Source organism: Dromiciops gliroides, chromosome 2 (assembly GCF_019393635.1).
Source record: "Dromiciops gliroides isolate mDroGli1 chromosome 2, mDroGli1.pri, whole genome shotgun sequence".
Lineage (NCBI taxonomy): Eukaryota > Metazoa > Chordata > Mammalia > Microbiotheria > Microbiotheriidae > Dromiciops > Dromiciops gliroides.
The window spans coordinates 233,210,111-233,230,955 of NC_057862.1; the positions used below are offsets into that span (position 1 = coordinate 233,210,111).

General features: G+C 42.2%; 1 protein-coding gene across 3 annotated transcripts; it reads right to left on the bottom strand.

The window, feature by feature from the left end:
- Positions 1-322: 322 nt before the first annotated feature.
- On the bottom strand, positions 323-20,826 carry GSTZ1 (glutathione S-transferase zeta 1). Of its 3 annotated transcripts, none has more exons than XM_043984271.1 (9): positions 20,692-20,826; positions 15,858-15,909; positions 14,387-14,454; positions 13,675-13,755; positions 13,159-13,287; positions 4,701-4,779; positions 4,067-4,119; positions 3,452-3,501; positions 323-2,287 (listed from the first exon to the last, which is right to left on the bottom strand). In XM_043984271.1, exons 1-9 carry the CDS (start codon positions 20,704-20,706, stop codon positions 2,161-2,163), a joined length of 654 nt encoding a protein of 217 aa, XP_043840206.1. In that variant the 5' UTR covers positions 20,707-20,826; the 3' UTR covers positions 323-2,160. The 3 variants fall into 3 exon arrangements, with proteins under 3 accessions (XP_043840206.1, XP_043840205.1, XP_043840207.1); XM_043984270.1 differs by lacking the exon at positions 20,692-20,826 and adding an exon at positions 16,763-16,809; XM_043984272.1 differs by lacking the exon at positions 15,858-15,909.
- Positions 20,827-20,845: the final 19 nt, after the last annotated feature.

Consider the following 20,845-nt stretch of genomic DNA (forward strand, 5'->3'; position numbering starts at 1 on the left):
GGGAAATTTTTAGTGTGAGCATGTTTGCCTTAGAAATCAGCAAATGCTAAGGAATGGAGGATTTGTTGTTTGGTCGATTGCCTAGACTTCTGATAGAGAAAAAGGTAATGATGCAAATTGTTTAAGTGTATTGTACTTAAATTTTCCTCTTAGAGAGCCAGTTGTTAAACATTTACTAACATATCACTGCCTCTACCAATTTTCAATTTATCTATGGGATAATATTCCAGATTGTAGGTTCTTGAGGTTTCCAGTGTCCTCTGTTCCAACCTCTTACTTCCGGCTGTCCTGCTTGAAATTAAGGTCAATTGAGGCACAAAGCTTTGAGTACATTCGATTTATTAGTAAGGCTAGCAGTTACCAATAAAAGGGGTCTTTAGCTCCTCAGCAAGCCAAAAAGACCTCGAATGAGAACAGATAATGTTTACAGACAAAAGGGGGAGCATCCAAAAAAATTATGACAACATCATAGATGGAGAAAACAATATGATTGGTTACAAAGTCAGAAGCATCACTATAGCGGGGGACAATATGATTGGCTGGATATCAGGTATGTAGGGCTAGTAACAGCTCTTCTTTCCACTTTGGAAAACTCATTAGTGGTGTCTACCTGTATAGCTATATAGATTATAGTATATTGATTATATAGTATATAGATAGTATATAGTATAGATATTATATAGATTATAGTATATAGATTATATAGTATATAATAGTATATAGATTTCCTCTAATTGGTCAGACAGCTAGTAGCATACAGATCTTTTAATTAAAGCAATTTATAGGAAAACTGAACTTTTAAACAACTCAGAAAGAACAACTTCTGAACTTAACCCAAAGAAATGTGACTTAGGGACTTAGGCAAAATGTTGGGTGGTGATACAGAATAGAATCAATTATAAAAATGGAGACAATATCAATTTGATTTTCTCAGAGGAGCTGAGGAAAGGGAAAGATGAATACTTTTTGGGTAGTCAATTTGATTCCTTGCTTGTGGTGTTGGTCAAAAGATGAGTGGTAGGGACAATGAAGCTATTGGCTAAAAGGTTCATGGACTTAGTATTTCCATCTTTTCTTCTTTACCATGTATAGTTAGAGTTAATTTAAAGGTTCCACCAGATTTATCTCAGGACCATAACTGTGGCTTATTTGTCTGACTATGGAAATGTAAGCTTGGCAAAGTGGCTTGAGGGCTGGCCTTGGAGGCAGGAAGACCTAAATCCAAGTCCTTCTGGACATATATAGGGTGTGTACCAATGTGCATTTAGCCTCACTGCTCCCAGGCTGCTCTCTAAGACTAAGTTACAGGTGAGTTACTTCTCTGCCTGGTTGGAGAATTTGCACAACAGAAACTCTTTGTTGCAAAGAAGCCAGTTTCCTTCCTTGCTCTCTCCTTTCCAATCCTATCTTCCCCTTCCCCCTCAAGCCCCCCTGAAACATGGAGGAGCTACTGCTCAGTGGCTGTGAAAATTCCAGAGGTATGTGTTTTCTTCTTTTTGCTGTCATTAAAGGCATGGCCTTTAATGAACTAGGAGCTGGTTCACTACTTGGGAAGAATGAAATTGCCTAATCTCCTCTACCACTGCTCTGGCTTAACAGGATAAGCTTACTCTTCTTGGATCCAGAGTTGAGGGTATAGATGAACATTAAGATTAATTAATTAATAAATATTCATGGAAGCAGCCCCCCAAAAGAGGAGGTAGTACTTCCCATCATTTTTTTCTTTTTTTTTTTTTGGTTTGAGGCAATTGGGGTTACATGACTTGCCCAGGGTCCCACAGCTAGTAAGTGTCAAGTGTCTGAGGCTGGATTTGAACTCAGGTCCTCCTGACTCCAGGGCCGGTGTTCTATCCACTGCGCCACCTAGCTGCCCCCCCCATCATTTCTTTATTCAGCACTTCATGTTCTTCCAAGAATTTTGCCTAAATAATTGCATTGAACCCAATCACCTTAACCCTGTGAAGTAGGTAGAACAGGTACTATTGACCTTTGGATTTGATGGAAAAGGAAACTAAGGTTCAGAGGAATTCTGTGGTTGGTAAAGCCTAGGTGTCTTGATTTCTATGCCAAGGTTCATTTCATGGAGCATGATTTATCTTTGTGGCTCTTAAAACTGCAGTTCACACTCTTTGGCTGTCCCTGAGGTGGAAATGTCAGGATTTAGGCCCGAAGTTCTGGAGGGGTGTCAGGCTGCCGGGAAGGGTGGCTCACCTGGAAAGCCTCTATGGTGAGCAAGGTCTTGTTGATGCGGCTGATAGTGGGGTATAGGGAGAGGTCCACCTTAAACCTGCAATATAAATATTAGTCACTGAGCAGAGGCTGGGATGTCAGCAAAGAGAAACAGAACCTGAGAAGCAGGGAGAGGAAAGTTTGAACTTTCATTTAACCAGACAGGGAAATTCCTATGAGGTGAAAAGAAAGCAACTAGGTAGTAACGGTGGATAGAGTACCGGGCCTGGAGTCAGGAAAACTCATCTTCCTGAGTTCAAATCTGGTCTCAGACACTTACTAGATGTATGACCTGGGTAAGTCACTTAGCCCTGTTTGCCTCAAGTTTCCTCATCTGAAAAACAAGTTGGAGAAGGAAATGGCAAACCACTCCAGTATCTTTGCCAAGAAAACCCCAAATGGGTTTCACAAAGAGCTGAACACAATTGAAAATGACTAAACAAAAAAAAAAATCAAAACAGAAGTAGGCATTGCAAAGGCAATTGTTGTATTCGGCCTTCTGAAGATAGTGCAGTGTCATTTGGTCTTTATATTATCAATTTTTGTGAGTTATCTTTTCATATCTTTCTACTATGGGGTTCTTCATCTGGGATCTTTGAACTTATTTTTTTATAATTTTATTTCAGTATAATTGGTGTCCTTTGTAATTCTATGCATTAAAAAATTATGCAAAGAGGGGGGTTCACTAAAAAAGATTTAGAACTCCTTCTCTGGATAAAACCCAAGATCCTTGGGATCAGGAAGTGTCTTGTATTCCTCTAGGTGTCTAATGGAACCCTGCACATAACAGAAACTCAACTGATACTTGCCGTATTGGAGTAAAAGGAGGGAATGGGGAGGGCTGGAAGGCTGGACCCTGGTTCATTCTGATTTCTGAAGAGAATTTAGGGGATCCTCATAGGCAGTAAACACTTGTGTAAAGTGGGCAAATGCTTTCTGGGGGGAGGGTTGCTGTTGGGATGACTCCCAGGGAGCTAGGATGTGGGCAGTTTCACCTTCCTATGAGCAGAAGCCAAGGGCTAGATCATCTCTTCAGTGATTGTGAAGTCATTTCATTAGGTCTCTCAAGTAAAAGAAAGTGGAATTCCATTACAGAAATAGAAGTTGAGATGCGACCAGAGAGCTGGGAGTCAAGTGGAGAAAAGTTAGTTGCTTATGTATGGAGAAGGCTCTCTATGGTTAGACAATGGTGTGTGTGGTGGGGGATAAGGTTCTCACTCACCTCTCAGCATTAGTCACCTGAGGCACCAGGCATATGTCAGCCATGGAAATCTGCAGAGAAAGGACAAATTTGGTCCTGGTCCAGGATCCCTGACCACGTACCTGTTGGGTTCTGACTATATCCCTGGCAACCTCGATAGAACAGTCAAGCAGTCTTAAGCCTGAATAATCCCATCCCTTGCCCCAAAGACTGTCTATGGTAGCCAGCCAAGGTTTAATCAACCACGGGCTTCCTGTTGACATCTCCTATTGGGAGTCTTTCTTTGCCACTGTCCTTCTTTGAAGACACTGGTCCCAACTCCAGTGTAAGAAATCTCAAATGACTCCCCTAGTTTGAAGGTGTCCATCCCAGCTGAAGCCCCACTGAGGGGCTAACTTGACTATCCTAGTACCCTTCTTTAGTTCCTGCCCTGCCCCTCCCACTTTGGATGCCTCCAGTTAAGCCAATAGCCTTCCCTTGTAGGCTTTTCCTTAAACATGCCAAATAAAAGGGCCTATTGCTTTTCAGCATTGATTGGCTTGGCTCAGTTCTTTTGGGAAGTCCTGTTTAGTTGTAGTAACAAATTCTGACAGGGGCCAAGAGTAAGGAAGAATGGGGATATCAGATGGTCCCTACCTCATTTCCCACACAATATTTCCCTGCTGTGCTCTGCAAGACACGTTCTAGGGCTGTGAAAAGAAGATAATAAAAATCAGGGAGGGATCTCTGGCCAGGCCTTATTCCATGTACAGAAAGAAGGAAGAAGTTCAGCATCTTCTATAAAATGGGGATAAGAACACCTGCACCTGAGTTGGGATTTGTGGGCTTGACGCTGCTTCCTGGGGGAGAGGGAACAGAGAGGATACTGGGGAATTTGGAGCAAATTCTCCCACCTGCAATAAGGCACAAAGTAGGGCTCTTATATTGCAAGATTCATCTTTCCATTGGCCTCAGTCTCTTGGATGTCATTTTCAAGCAGACATGGACATAAGTGACCCGGGAAAGGGAAGACTAGACAGCACCAAAGGTCTGAGACTTGACCACTGGTTTGAGATCGATTGGTTCCCATTAAACCAATTTGGCCCCTTGTCCAACCCATCTCTTTCCCGATTGCTGGCCCTGCAGTCCCTCCATTTCCCAGCCCATTCTACCATCATCACTGCAGAAAACAGAGGGAGATCAGAGAAGCAGCACTGGGTGAGCAGGACCAGTCCTCTGAAATTCCAGGATTAGGGACTTGTCATGAGAGCAGAACAGGATGGAGACCCACCTCCAAAGCCAGAGTTGATGACTTCTTGTGCCCATGTCAGCTGGGTCTCTTGGCCCACTTTCTTTAGGATAGATAGGTTCTGATAAGCCAAAGGAAATCCACCGGTCAGATTTTAGTAGCCCTGCTGATTCTGTCAACTCAGCACTAGCCCTTCCCATAGTCCCCTAATAGGGTGAGAGATGTCGTTCCTTCCTCTTGTCCTGAGAGGTTCTCCTATGTAAAGATCCTAGTTTCTCAAGGTTTGGGGGATTTGGTAGAGATGGCTGGTCCCTGGGATCTTCTTCTCTGATTGCCTAAAGTGCAAGATGTGATAGAAGAGCAAGAGAGGCCCAGGGACTGGAGTTCTTGCAGGTGTGGCTGTAGTCATGGACGAGGTGCTAAGGCCAGGAAGAAGAGAGCCTAAGTAGCATTTAACTTAGCAGATTACAAGGTAGTTGTTCTTGTATTTTATACAGAGATGAGGACAGAAACCCGGTCAGGGAACCCATGCAAGCTCCCTTAAAATGGCCTAGAGCCATCCAACACTCTAATAGGGGGATCATGAGCCAGTGCTGACTCCAGTACTTGGGACTCTAAAGCAGATCTTAGCCCTGGCCCATCACAAAAGCAATGAGGAAAAGAAACAGCCCCCACAGGCCAAAGTACTGGGAGACAAGACCTGAGAGTGCACTCTATGGAGCACTGGGAGCCAGAGTAGGAGTCAGAGCCCCACTGTTGTGGAGCACGCAGGAGGCTGAGACAGCCAGCATCCAGCATCCCAGTGGGGCCTGCCAGGACCACAGCTGGGGATGGAACAATTCCCAGTTAAAGACTGTGCAAGGAAGACAGATATTGGAGAACCAACAGGAGGTTGATGTGAGAGTCAGGGATTTAGGCATATAGACTTAATACCCGCCACCCCATCTAGATCAAGCATTTAAAAATATATATATATATTTTTGGTGAGGCAACTGGGGTTAAGTGACTTGCCCAGGGTCACACAGCTAGTAAGTGTTAAGTGTCTGAGGCAGGATTTGAACTCAGGTCCTCCTGAATCCAGGGCTGGAGCTCTATCCACTGTGCCACCTAGCTGCCCCCAGCCCATCCAGATCAGCAGCAGCGACAGCACCCACACTACAGAGGGGACAGGAGCAAACAAATCCTAACCATCCAAGAGGGCCAGAAGTGACTGGTCTGAGCACAAAATCTCAATCCAAGAACTGAGGCTAAAAATAAGGAAATAGGAAAAAAATTAAATAAATTATAAAGTAATAATTATAACTTATAAATTAATATTTTATAGGTTAAGAGAAACCCAAAAGTCAAACCTGGAAAAGAGTAAGTCTACAACTACAAGCACAGTTTTAGAAGGAAAAACATGTTTAGCCACAAAGACTACAAAGAGGGACTAGGAGAAATTAGGAAAAGATTAAAAAAAAAAGAAATTATAAATGATATTAAAGTTCAGGAAGAAAAGGTAGAAAGGAACAGGCATAGTTTAGAACAGAAAGTAGAAAACCAGGGGGCGCCTAGGTGGTGCTGTGGATAAAGCACTGACCTTGGATTCAGGAGGACTTGAGTTCAAATCTGGCCTCAGACACTTAACACTTACTAACTGTGTGACTCTGGGCAAGTCACTTAACCCCCATTGCCCAGAAAAAAAAAATAGTAGAAAACCTCCCCCAAATAGGGGACTCCCTGAAAAACAGAATGAAATAAACAGAACTGAATAATTTCATGAGACAAGAAATATTAGAACAAAGTCAAAAGAATTTGACAAAGTCAAAAAAATTATAAGGTATATATTATAAAACGAATGACCAAGAAAACTTAAGAATCATTGGACTCTGTGTTAAAATTGTATCTTGTTCTGGTCCTCCTGACCACCTCTCCCCTTCTAGTCAGCATAATAAGTTTATAAGGAGCCAATAGCAGGGAATAAGATTGCAAATAGGAGCCTAGAAATCATGTACAAACTGGCCTTAAGATCAAAGGAGCATAAATTTACAAACTATATCAAACACCAACCAAAACACATCCTGGTAAATATGCTCAATTTAGTAGATACTGTCTAGGTGCTGTCATGAGGGCCTCTGGTCTTGTGATATATAAATCCCAGAAAAATTCCAGACCTCCACAGTAAAAATCAACAGAAAATCAATGATGCTGACAATTTTGAGATGATGTGGATATGTTAACTTTAAATTTTTACTAACGACTCTGAAATTATTTAGATATGTTAATGAATTAACCCCCAAGGCAACACAGACAAGAGTCAGTCCGTTTTCCAAAAAAAAAAAAAACCACCCTATAAAAATGAGACCTCAAACTCCAGCCCCCAACCACTCTTACATCTCCATCAAGTCCATACTGATGAGTGCTCTCAACTCTAATCAATGGTTACATGAGAGATACTCCGTGTCTCTCCTCCCCATTCCTTTCCTGACTCTATCTGCTTCCCTTTACCATTCTTTTTTTTTTTTTGTAGGGCAATGAGGGTGTCAAGTGTCAAGTGTCTGAAGCCATATTTGAACTCAGGTCCTCCTGAATCCAGAGCTGGTGCTTTATCTTTATCTAGCTGCCCCACCCTTTACCATTCTTTACCCTGCTGTCTGCTTCTAAATCTCTTGACACTTGTCTCTGCTGTGTGGTTTGCCCCCACATCTCTGTGGCTAAGTAAAGTGTGACAGCCACCCTGTTTCCCACTGCCAGTTGTATTACTGGTGAATACTGGACATGCCTGTTCCCATTTAATAATTTCATAAATTAATTATAAATTCGGACTCCCTGAAAACCAGGACCAAACAAAAAACATGGATACCATATTTCAAGAAATAATAGAGACTACCCATATCTGTTATAACAAGGAACACTGACTAATCACTTCCAAAAAGAAAACCTAAATGTAAACATCGGATAGTTTCCTAATCAAAATTGAGAGCTAGCAAGTCAAAGAAAAAAAAATGCATCAAGCAGCCAGAAAGAAAGCATTCAAGTACCAAGGAGCCACAGGTAGAATACAAGACTTAGCAACTTTTCTAAAGAAGAGATGATCTTGGAATATAATATTCTAAAAGGTAAAAGCTAAAGGTTTACAATAAAAAATAAATTACTCTGCAAAACTGAGTATAATTCTATAGAAGTAAAAATGTCCTTTAATAGAACAGAGGGCTTCTGAGAATTGCTGAGGAAAAGCCCAATGAGAAGAAACTCTGAAATGGAAACAAAGGGGTCAAAAGAGACCTAGAAAGCTAAATACATTTGAGCTATGGGAAGGGGCTAAACAATGATGGAGTACCTACGTTCTAATAGGGAAAAAAGAGACAAGTGTCCCTTCAGAATTCTAATGTTTTTAAGGCTCCCAGAAGAAGTGTGAAAAACAATGAGGCCGTCACATAGTTCTGTTTTGTTGGTTTTAAGAAAGGAAAGAAAAGAGAGGTGACAAGGAACAAATGAGGAAAAAGGAGGAGAAATTTCTTATTTCAAGTAAATAGGGTTCTTGAGAAAAGTATTTAAACACGAAGGAAGGGATTGGGGACACTATTCTTATTTGAACTGCATAAGGGAGGGCTGAACACACACAGAGTTTGGTATAGAAACACATTAAATTCATCAGGCAATTAAGTGGGAACAGGAAAAGGAGAGTTGGGATAAAGAGTCAGAGTGGATCTGTGGAAGGAGTAGACACAAGTAAAATAAGCTTCTGCTTCAGAAGGTAAATTATGAAGGGAGGATTAAAAAAGAAAAAAGTAAAAGAACCAGATATCAGAGTCTTGGACTGGTGAAGAGGTGCAGGGCAGAAAAATAGGAACAGACTATTTTAATTAAACATTACAAGTGCTGATCAGATCCCTTCTTTTTCTCCACTCCTTTCTTCAATGTAAAGAAGAATAAGAGGATATAATAGCAGGAATTATGAAATTAATAATCATAACTGTGAACTTGGATGGGATGAACTCCTTCATAAAAAGGAAGGTAGCAGAATGAATTAGAAAGAAGAAGCAACATGTTGTTTATAAGCAACACACTTGAAACATAAAGGCAAATTTTTTTTGGGGGGGGGGTGAGGCAATTGGGTTTAAGTGACTTGCCCAGGGTCACACAGCCAAGTAAGTGTCAAGTGTCTGGGGTCAAATTTGAACTCAGGTCCTCCTGAATCCAGGGCCGGTGCTTTATCCACTGCACCACCTAGCTGCCCCAAGACAATTTTTTTTTTTTTTTTAGTGAGGCAATTGGGGTTAAGTGACTTGCCCAGGGTCACACAGCTAGTAAGTGTTAAGTGTCTGAGGCCGGATTTGAACTCAGGTACTCCTGACTCCAAGGCCAGTGCTCTATCCACTGCGCCATCTAGCTGCCCTGACAAATTTTTTAAAAAGCAGAGGTAGCAGTTGTGGAAGCACATCGAGGTGGTCCTCCCTCCCCACATGCCCCCATTGCCTTTTTTTTTTTTTTTGCGTGGGGCGATCAGGGTTTAGTGACTTGCCCAGGGTCACACAGCTAGTAAGTGTCAAGTGTCTGAGGCTGGATTTGAACTCAGGGCCTCCTGAATCCAGGGCTGGTGCTTTATCCACTGTGCCACCTAGCTGCCTCCCCCATTGCCTTTTAAAACTACACATTACAAAATAATATTAGGACAATATTTTAGTGTAAGGTCTTAGGTCACACCTAAATAAAAAATATTATCAATATTTAATCAAAATTTTAGGAAAGCAATGTCCTGCACCAAATCCTTTGCCGTCCTCCTGCCCCCTTTACCAGAAGCCTAACCACTTCCTTTGAGGAAACTGAATGGAAGTACAGGGAGGAACTAAGTTGGAGGATGAAGTCAAGGTGGTAATCACATAAAGATAAGAAGGCAACTGTTTGCTCCAATTAAGAGTGTTGCCCTCTTTCCCCATGCCTCGATCAAACAGTAATGGTAAGACTAAGAGAAGGAAGCAATCTTTGATTATTTATGTTAATGGAAGTATCTCTTGAGTTGACTTTTGGCCAGCTGGAAAGGAGAGTCCTTAGAGTAAGTTGTCAAATAGAGTTCATAAAAATGATTTTCAAAGTTGCACTGACATTTTAAGTTATCATTATTCTGAGACTGTTACTTAGTCTCTGAACACTTGCTTAATCTTGACTTTGGAATTTTGTTGATTAAGAATAATAGGGGGGGGCAGCTAGATGGCGCAGTGGATAGAGCACTGGCCCTGGAGTCAGGAGTACCTGAGTTCAAATCCGGCCTCAGACACTTAACACTTACTAGCTGTGTGACCCTAGGCAAGTCACTTAACCCCAATTGCCTCGCTAAAAAATAAATAAATAAATAAAATAGAATAATAGGGGCAGGGGCAGCTAGGTGGCGCAGCGGATAGAGCACCGGCCCAGGAGTCAGGAGGACCTGAGTTCAAATGTGGCCTCAGACACTTGACACTTAATAGCTGTGTGACCCTGGGCAAGTCACTTAACCCTCATTACCCCACAAAAACAGTAACAAAACAAAACAAAAAAAGAATAATGTAAAGCGTAATTCCAAAATGGCTGGTATCAGAAATAATTCTCTGATATTGACTATCAGAGATATTTAAAGGCAACAGGAAACTCTCTCCATTTTTGAATCTCTCTCTAAATAGAAAATACTTAGAATTAGTTTAGCTTAATTGATAAGATTTTCCTAGCAGGCTTGTGCCTAAAATATAGAGTACAGCAGAAAGATCACCAGCCTTTCTATATACTACAAACAAAACCCATCAGGAAGAGAAAGAAGAAGAAATTTCATTCAGAATAACTATAGAATGTATAAAATATCTGGGAATTCAGAAACTAAGACAAACATAGAAATTATGCAAATACAATTAAAACCACTACTTACAAAAATAAAGATAAGCCCTAAATAATTACTGAGAGATTACTTGCTAGACCATGCCAGTATATTAAAAATAACAATACCCTACTTAAATATATTTACAGATTCAGTGTCATACAATCAAACTAACAAAAGTTTACTTTTATAAAACACAACAAAAAATTCATCAGGAGGACCCTCCCCCTGCCAAAAAGAGGTCAAGAATATCAAGGGAAGAAATGAAAAAAAAAATGGGAAGGAGGGGAGGCTTACCTAAGTAGTATTAGATCTTAACCTATACCACAAAGAAGTAATCAAAACTATTTGATACCAGTTAAAAATAGAAATGATGATTAGCACAGCAGATTACCTCCATAAGGCCAAGAAACAAACTTAGTAGCATAGTCTTCAACAAGCCCAAGAACTTGAACTACTGAAATTAGGAATCACTAGTCAACAAAAACTACTAGGAAGGGGGCAGGTAGGCGGTGGAGTGGATAAAGCACCGGCCCTGGATTCAGGAGGACCTGAGTTCAAATCCGGCCTCATACACTTGGCACTTACTAGCTGTGTGACCCTGGGCAAGTCACTTAACCCTCATTGCCCTGCAAAAAAATAAATAAAACAAATAAATAAATATTTTTTAAAAACCAAACTACTAGGAAAACTGACAGAAATTTGGTTTAAACCACTATCTTATACCATATACCACAATAAGTTCCATATGGATATATGATTTAGCTATAAAAGTAGTATCAGAAAATAATTAGAGGAGCAGGGAAGGAGATACCTTTAACTAATATGAATAGGGAAAGAATTATTGACCAAACAAGGGATAGAGAGAATCATAAGAGATAAAATTGGAGGTTTGCCTAAAATTAAAGGTTTTTGCAGAAACAAAATCAATGCAGTTCGATTGGAAAAGAAACAGTTAAATGGGAAAAAAATTATTGTAGGAATTTTTCTAATAAAGTTCTAATAATGTTTCTAATAAAGTTCTGATGTCAACAAATCTGTTCTTCTCCAAATAACAGATGGTCAAAGGGTATGAACAGGTTGTTCATAAGCAAAGAAGCAAAAGTTATCAGCAACCATATTAAGAAAAATGCTCCAAATCACTAATAGAAAAATTAAAGTTAAAATCACTCTGCCTCATACCCATCAGATTGGCTAAGATGAGAAACAAAAATGATAATTGTTGGGGGAGCTATGGGAAGACAGGTACAGGTATGGTTGGATCTGTGAAATTCAACTATTCTTGAAATAAAGTTAGTGCTATATTCTCAAAGCCACTAAACTATGACCCTTTGACCCATAAATATCACTACTAGGTTTGTATCCCAAAGAGATGTGACCAAGGCTGGATTTGAACTGGATTCTTCCTGATTCTAGGTTCAGTGCTCTATCCATGGTGTCACCTAGCTGTCTATTTGTAGTTACAAGAGAGAGCTTCCACTTTGTTTTGGTGGAGTGGCAAGTTGGAAAGTGATTGATATGGTAATGACATTGATAAACAAAAAAGGAAGAAAAATAGAGATAAAGGAGTTAACAAATCATTTAAAAAATAAACAGACGAGATAAACAAGAAACTCAGAAGGAGATAAACGGGTGAGTGTTGGAACTACTATGTTAAATTGGAAATACAGCATGTTCCAAAAGCCTTAGTGCAGTTTTAAGCTTCAAAATAAATAGAGATAGATAAACAAACAAACAAATAAATGAATAGAATAACCGAGCTGTATGTAGTGAAGATCCACAGCTTTATATGCAGGCCTCTTTTTCTGTTTTAATTTGTATAAGAAAATATTCATGTTGATATTTCTTAAGTTCATAATAATAAGGAAAACATTTCTAAAGTAATATATAATCCTACTCTAAAATCAGGAATAGTTTTAGGCTTAGAACTCCTTAGAGATAGTTGCAAAGGAGGCCAGCAAGACTTCTCTGTTGTTTTTGGTTTGCCATTGCCTACCATCAAGGAGCACAATCAGTCACTGAATGAATGAGTCACTTCCAGCCTGGGCCCCACTTAGAGTGAGGTACTATGATGTAGAAAAGAATCTTGGACTGTGAGTCAGGAGATCTGGTTCATAGCCTGGACTTCTATAAAAATGCATAGAACTTAGAACAAACCACTTCTCTATTGCCTCAGTAGCTTTGTCAAGGCTCAGCCTATGGACAAACGTCCTGATCCTACTAGTTGTTACTGTAATTTCTCTCCCCTTCGAATGATCATGGATAGATTTATGTTTATATCTTTTATCTCCTTGATGGGTCATTTGGCCTTTGTTTCCTTAGGTAGTTCAGTGCCTTGTATACAGTAGGATTGGCTGGGATAGGGCTAGATTATATAAAATCACAAGTCTCTCTAAAAATTCTATGATTCCAGGGCAGCTAGGTGGAGCAGTGGATGGGGCACCGGCCCTGGAGTCAGGAAGACCTGAGTTCAAATCTGGCCTCAGACGCTTAACACTTACTAGCTGTGTGACCCTGGGCAAGTCACTTAGCCCCAGTTGCCTCACCAAAAAAAAAATTATGATTCCATGAGGTGGTTTGAACTCCTCTCCTTGTTGCTCTGTCATTTTTCTCTGGACAATGGGCAGATACCACGATGGGACTTCATGACTTGGTGTATTTAAAGGTCCGTACCTGCAGGGGCTGAATTCCACTAGCAATGAGATCTGAGATCATGCGGACACTGGCTCTTTTCTTTGGGTCTTGTGGCAGGAGCCTGGTGGGTGTTGGTCGTGTCTCTTCTAGATACTCAATGATGGCCAGCTGCAAGCCACAAGGGACAGGGATAAGAAACAAGACAGGAAGGAGAAAGTGATCCCAGGGGAGTGAGAATGAAGCCGACTGTTTTTCATTTTCCTGCCCCTCCCCCCAGTATCCCAGGTGCCCTCCCCTGCTGAAGCCCAGATCTATTTGAAGTACTGGGACAGTAAGGATGGTGGCCTTGTTCTCTGTGTGCTTCCAACATGTATCTGCCCCATACTCATTGCAAAAGGAACCTTTAGAAATTTCCCATAATTCTGGCCCAAAGGTCCAGCTTAAAGGGTGTGTATGTGGGAGAGGGGAAAGAGAAGAAAGCAAGGAAAAGTGGCTTAAGCCCTCCCAGTCCCCCTACTGGAATGAGGACTGGGCTGACTGATCCACGGTACTCACTGACTGGCTAAGGGTAATGCCATCAATCTTCAGGGTTGGCACTTGGCTCATGGGGTTCAGCGTCTGGAATTCCTTAGTAAACTGTGAAGACAAGGTCCCAAAGGGAAAGCCTGGGTTAGTCAGGTTGGTGGGGAGGGACACAGCTCTATTCTTCCTTTCTACCAAATAAAGGCCAAACTCATTAACTTGTCATTCGAGCTTTTCCACAATCTGGCCTAAATTTATATTTCCAGATTTAACCCCGCTCCTCCTTCCCCTTGGAACATTCCAGCTTGTCAAAGGGTCCTCTCTCCTTTCCTGAGCACAGACCTCCCTGTGGGGGAAGCACTGCTTTGGTATTTGGGATCCTATTGCTTCCCCAATCATGGGCCTTAAGTGAGGTTGATGTTGAGATAAAATATTATCTGTAAAGCACTTAAAGAACTATATAAAAGTCATTGTCGTTATTGATGATCTCAGCCTAAATTAGATCCCACAGACAAACCCCCTTTGCCCAACATGTCCTAAGTCTTCTCATCTCTGTGCCTGGAATGACCCCCCTGCCCCCGCCTCTACTATCTCTGTTCAGGGAAGTCTGACTCATCCTTCAAAGCCTAGCTCAAAAGTCAATGCCTCCATGAGAATCCTATCTCGCCAAACCTAGAAATGCCATCTATCTTCTCCAAAAAATTCAGCACTTCGTACACCCAATGGACTTACTGTATTTTCTTACCTGCTGCCCCCCATCCTTTATGAGACTAACGGGAGAGATGTCATAGTCAATTCCCTTGAGAGCTAGAGCTGCAGATAAGAAAACAACACACATACAAAGAACTGGTTATGGGAGGCAGCCTTGGGCTGTGATGCCTAGGAAAGACTTGCAGAAGATGAATTTTTTGAAGAACTTTTTTTTTTTAGTGAGGTTTCCCTCAGGACCTGGGAGTGGAAAGTTCCAGAGAAGTTGATTTCCATTTGGAATAAGGAAAAACTTCTTATCAGCTTTATCTGTTGGAAAAACAAAAGCCTTCCTTTTGAAAGAGTGAACTTCCTCAATACTGGTAATGCTCAAGCAAAGCTGGTGTGACCCACAGACAAGGATGCTATAGAACAGATGCTGAATAAGGACAGGGGTTGGGCCTCTAAGATTCCGTAATTCTTAGATTCTACCCATAAAACAGAGGGAGGGGGTTGCCTTTAAGCCTAAAGGGCAGGGGCAGCTAGATGGCGCAGTGGATAGAGCACCGGCCCTGGAGTCAGGAGGACCTGAGTTCAAATCCGGCCTTAGACACTTAACACTTACTAGCTGTGTGACCCTGGGCAAGTCATTTAACCCCAACTGCCTCACCAAAAAAAAAAAAGCTTAAAGGGCAGCTATTAGTGTGTGTGTGTGTATGTGTGTGTGTGTGTTTTGCCTTAGAGTCATATAATGACTTTTACTTTATATGGTACTTGAAGGTTTACAAATTGCTATCCCCATTTTATAGGCAAAATATTGGGAGGGGAGGAGATAATTTGCATATGGTCACACACACAGCTAGTGCCAGAAATGAGTTGAGAACACAGATCTTCCTGACTTCAGGCTCAGTAAGATAACAACTACAGCTTGAAGATGACGCCATGGGAACAAAGTCTGGCTGGCTCTGACAAGTGCATGACCCTGCTCTCACCTAGTTCCCCACCCCTGGTTCAGAGCTTAATGACTGCTCCTTCTACTAGACCCTCCCTCCCTTTTCCAGCAGGCTCTGGGGGAATCTAGGTAGGAGATCGACCTGCATAGTCTGATTAGTTAGCAAAATCAAATAAGAGCCTGGCAAGGAAAGCAATAGTGATAAATGCCGGGCCCGGTTCCTGGCCTCCACCAAAGATGGAGCTGCTAGGACAGCTGGATTCTATTAGGGTCAGTGTATCATTACTAAGGGGGCTCCAGAGACTGAAGAGAAGAATCAATTACTACAGGACAATAATGTCTTCCTCCCCTTTCTGTTTTTCTGTGGGAACCCAGCATTTAGTAATGCTTAGCAGATTGGAGGGGCTGTAGAAGTGACCGGATGCCAGCTCTGCCCCAAAGCAGTGCAGGTGGACTTCCTATCTTTGGCTGGATTCCTGATACCACCCCACGCTCCCCTTGTAGTTTCTCCAGGAAATATGGAATATTTCTCCCCAGGAATATGGGGAGGGGGATGGGCAAGGGAGACCACTCTTACCTATTCGAACTCTCCAGGAACAAGAGCTTCGGAAATAAGAATAGAGGATCGGCTGAGAAGAGAGAGGGTAGAGGAGTTTAACTGGTGCTTTCTGTTCTCAGTCACAGAATTCTTTCTAGGGTGGGCAGAGATGGATGCCTTGCTTCCCTCTTCAGGTAGGGGGTGGGCCTGCAGAATAGGAAGAGCTGTACTGTTCTGGGACAGAAGTCACCGAAAGCCTTCGGATCTTTAAGACAGATGAGAGGGGCAGCTAGGTGGCGCAGTGGATAAAGCACCGGCTCTGGATTCAGGAGGACCTGAGTTCAAATCTGGCCTCAGACACTTGCTAACTGTGTGACCTTGGGCAAGTCACTTAACCCTCATTGCCCAGCTAAAAAACCAAAACAAAACAAGACAGATGAGAAAAGAAACAAGATGAATAGCAGAGGAGAGCAAGGTATAAGAAGACTGGAAAAGAGCCACTGGTACTGGGTGAAGGGCTTTAAGAGCCAAACAGATGATCTGATATTCATCAAGTTTCTGACACACGGTGACACTGAAAAACTGTAATAGGAATGACAAAGAATGAATTCGATAGTGGCCCCATTTGATATTTTGGGGGTAAAGTCTTCAGGAATCACTGGGGGATTTGCTGCTGAGGAGAGTATCAGAACAATGAAGGAGATATATTGGGGGGAGGGGGAGACAGGGGCTCCAGGGCTTCTCAAATTAGGTCATGTAAGTCTGTTTCCCCCTTTTGGGGACTATGAGTTTAGGGAAACCAGTCTACTCCAATCCTGTTGTAATTTGCTTTTGGGGTGGAGAGGGAAGAGGAAGGAATGTGTTTCTGAGGACAGGAAGTTTTCTTCACTGAGAATCAAAGGGCCTGCATCTGGCTGGGGCTCCTAGCTTCCAGAAAGCCTTACCTTCTCAGGAACTGCCATTCTGCTCTTTTGACCTTTGAACAGAGGAATTTCTCTCAAAATCTGCTTGGGGAAGGGAGGAGTTAATAAGGGGGTGGAGTGCAGGGGCCAATGGGGAAGCTAGTACTCTACTACTTGGCTCAATGCTAGGTTACCTTTGCGCCTGGGAAAGATGGGACGTCTAGTGGCCTGGTATTGGTGGGGTTTCATTTTTTCAACAATCTATTCATTGGATTGCTGAACCCACTTCCGGTGCAAAGTGAGTCAGCCTAAGGTACAACTGTGATGCAATGGGAGTCTTTTTGGCACCCCCTTCCCCATGATGGCCGGGCCTTTCACTTCCCCTTTCCTCCCAGATCCTGGGTGCTTTTCCATTTCTAAAGAATCAGATAAATTCTTTTACACTAGGGTGTTAAAGGTTTAATGGGAGTATTTATATTTTTAAAACTGGACCCTAGGAAAAGGGCAATCAATGATTATAGGTATAGGGAGTCCTGGATATTTGCCTTCTCCCCTTCCATTTCCCGTTTGAGCAAATGAGGGAAATAAATTGCCCTTCTCTAGAGGATATATGTGTGACCTGTAACGGAGCAAAAGAAGTTTGTGGAGAGAGAACAAAGAACAATGCCTGGTATACAGGAAGCATTTAATTAATGCTTATTGATCAACTGGTTGATTACAAGAATAATGACAACCTTGGAAAATATTTTTGCATTCATTTGGCTTGGAAATGAAATGGAACAACTGGAACTCTATGGAGACTTACCAGCCTGGCCTGAGAAATTAAGGACTCAGTAGCCAAGCTATGGAGCCATTAGAAATGACAGGAAGGGGCAGCTAGGTGGCTTAGTGGATAAAGCACAGGCCCTGGATTCAGGAGTACCTGAGTTCCAATCCGGCCTCAGACACTAGCTGTGTGACCCTGGGCAAGTCACTTAACCCCAATTGCCTCACTAAAAAAAAAAAGAAAGAAAAGAAATGACAGGAAGAAAAGAAAACAACATTCCCTTCCCACTGATGGGAGAAGCTGGACACGACAGGACTTCTGGGGAAGGATCTTGGTCAGAAAGAGCTGTCATTTTTTTTGGGGGGGGGCAGGGCAATGAGGGTTAAGTGACTTGCCCAGGGTCACACAGCTAGTAAGAGCTGTCATATTTGTGACAGACCATAAGTAACCCTTGGGATTCATATACATCTTTGGGATAAATGGTTGTTCATTCAATGATTTCTATTCAGTTTCTCTCTTGGAATAAAACTTTCTCCTCTGTAGGGTGAACTCCATTGCAAGTGAGGAGATGGTCTGATGGGTGTACTTTATTGTTTAGTTGTGTCTGACTCTGTGACCCCATATGGCATTTTCCTTGGAGAACTTTGCCTGGAGAGCTTGGCCATTTCCTTCTCCAGTGAATTAAGGCAAAGATTGCTTAAGTGACTTGCCCAGGGTCACACAGATAGTATCTGAGGCTGGATTTGAATTTAGGTCTTCATGCCTCCAGGCCCAGCACTCTATCCACTGAGCTACCTAGCTGCCTGTAGTTTATATGATATGCCTATAGTTTTCCCAGCTTTCCTGAATGGGGGACCAGCTGATTCTGAGAAAAGTTCCCAGAGTGTACATGAACCCTTTGTGTTGTCAACCAGCATTGATTAAGCTTTTACTATTCCAGGAATGATGCTAAGATGTAGTTTGAGGAACAAACTGAGTGAAGTAAGTGTCTCTGGGTATGGAAGTAAGTAAATGGAGGAGAGAAAAATATAAGACTACTAGAAAAGTAGGAGAGGAGCCCCGGCACTCTGTGAAAGGCCTTAAAAGCCAAACAGAGAGTGAAGGGCTTTAAAAGCCAAACAGATGATCTGATATTTGTCAAGCTTCTGATACAATGTGACATTAAATTAAAAAAAGTAACAGGAATGACAAAGAATGAATTTGATAATGGCCCAATTTGAGACTGTAGTGTGGGAGATATTTTAGGGTGGGGAAAGTCTTCAGGAATCATTGGGGGATTTACTGCTGAGAAGAACTTTACAGAACAATGAAGGAGATATATTGGGGAAGAGAGACAGGGGCTTCAAGGATCCTCAGATTAGGTCACATAGGTTTATTTTAGGACTGTGACTTCAGTGAAGGCAGTCCACTCAAATCCTGTTGTAATTTGCTTTTGGGGTGGAGAGGGAAGAGGCAATCCCTAAATATCTCTACCACCTGAAATATCAACATTAGACACATCCATTCTCATGGATTAGCATCGTGGCTAATAGAAACACCAATAATAAATAACACACCTATACTGTACTTTAATAAAGTTTTTTGACAACTCATTTTCTTTCTTTTCTTTTTTTTTTTTAGTGAGGCAATTGGGATTAAGTGACTTGTCCAGGGTTACACAGCTAGTAAGTGTTAAGTGTCTGAGGCTGGATTTGAACTCAGGTACTCCTGACTCCAAGGCCGGTGCTCTATCCACTGCGCCACCTAGCTGCCTGCAATTCATTTTCATAATAAAACTGTGTTAGGTAGTGGGAATATTATTTGCATTTTACAGATGAAGAAACTGGGGTTCAGGGAAATTCAGTGACTTTTCCAGGGTCACACTGCTGGTAAGTATTGGAGTTGATATTCCAACTCAGGTCTCCTGATTAAAGGTCTAGCTTTCTTTCCATTAATAGCACCCTTTTCTTCCCCTGCTATGGGCCGCTGGCTGCCGTATTATCAGCAACTAACTCTTAAATGCTCTCTAATTTATTAGATTAATTTCTTCAGGGTTGACTGGCTGAGAACAGTGGCTGCAGAAGAGAAAGAGGCTTATTAAATTTAGGAGCATGCGTCACTGGGAGAAAGTCCAAAGTGGTGGTATCAGGGTTCAAGGTAAACACCGAGGAAACTGTGCAACCTGAACTGTCTACTTGACCAACCATGCAAAGAGATCAATCAACAAGCACTTATTACTATGTGCTAGGTCCCAGGAATACAAATACAAAATTGTGACAGTCTTGTCCATGACTTTACTAGAGAGTACTAGAGCAGGCTAAGTCAGTACAGAATAGGGACTGTGATTTTCCCGGTATAGGAAACTCCTACCAATGCAGGTCAGCACCTCCTCATCTTAGGAACTGCCTGTAACCCAGGGAAGTTGTGACCTACCCAGATCATCCAGCTACTATGCATTAGGTTCAGGATTTGAACCCAGGTGCTCTTAGCTCTGAGACTGGCTTGTTAACCACTCTACGACACTTAATCATAAGAGAATAAAATACCTTCCAAATTACACAGTGATTGTGTGTGTAGGGACACTGGTTAGCATCTCTATGTACTTGGCCGGGAGTCAGGAGACCTAGTTCATAAGTTTTGAAGCAGCTAGGTGGATAAAGCACTTATTATGTCTGGGTTAAATATCTGGTCTCACTAGCTGTGCGACCGTGGGCAAGTCTCTTATCATTTTGTGCTTCAGTTTCTTCATCAGCAAATGGGAATAATAATCCCATCTTTCTCCTAGGTCTGAGAGGATAAAATGACATTTGGCAAGTAGTTTGCAAACTTTAAAGTGCTATAGAAATGATTATAATTAGTTCTGATTTTGTGACTGATTTTTTTTTCTTGTCCTTAAATGAGTAATCAAGCCCCTTTCTGGACTTTAGTGGTCCCTCCCAGCAGAGGGCGCAGTGGTGCGACTCCGGGTTAATCCACGTTGAGGTTTTTTTAAGCGCTCTAGTCCTCGAGACTACATATCACAGGGTACAATGGGGCCGCGGCAAGTTTAACGCATTGGAATCGCTCTTCTACTTCCGGTAGCTAGGCCTAGTTTTGGGGCAGGTGGCCAAGGGGAGGAGGGGGAACGGGGGGAGGGACGAGAGCCAGAAGCTTGGACACCTTTCTTCCCCCCGCCCCAGGCACCTAGGCTTTTCCGTCAGGCCCTCCCCTTCCATTGTGCACAGACCTTTCCTGCCTGCATCTTGGACCCCTGTATGCTGAAAAAGCTTCACGACTGGGACTCGCCGGACAGCGTCTGCAGAACACTGAACTTATCAGGGCCTTAGTTTCTTAATTTTTCATGTGAGAGGGGTTGGATTAGCTTCCTTTTATAGGCTGGG

What these genes read in the sequence shown, in the direction of transcription:
- GSTZ1 (XM_043984270.1), bottom strand. An exon ending in TTCCTGGAGAGTTCGAATAG is followed by an intron (nt 14,455 to 15,857) that starts GTAAGAGTGGTC and finishes TCTTATCTGCAG; the next exon opens with CTCTAGCTCTCAAGGGAATT. An exon ending in TAAAGGATGGGGGGCAGCAG is followed by an intron (nt 13,756 to 14,386) that starts GTAAGAAAATAC and finishes TTGTCTTCACAG; the next exon opens with TTTACTAAGGAATTCCAGAC.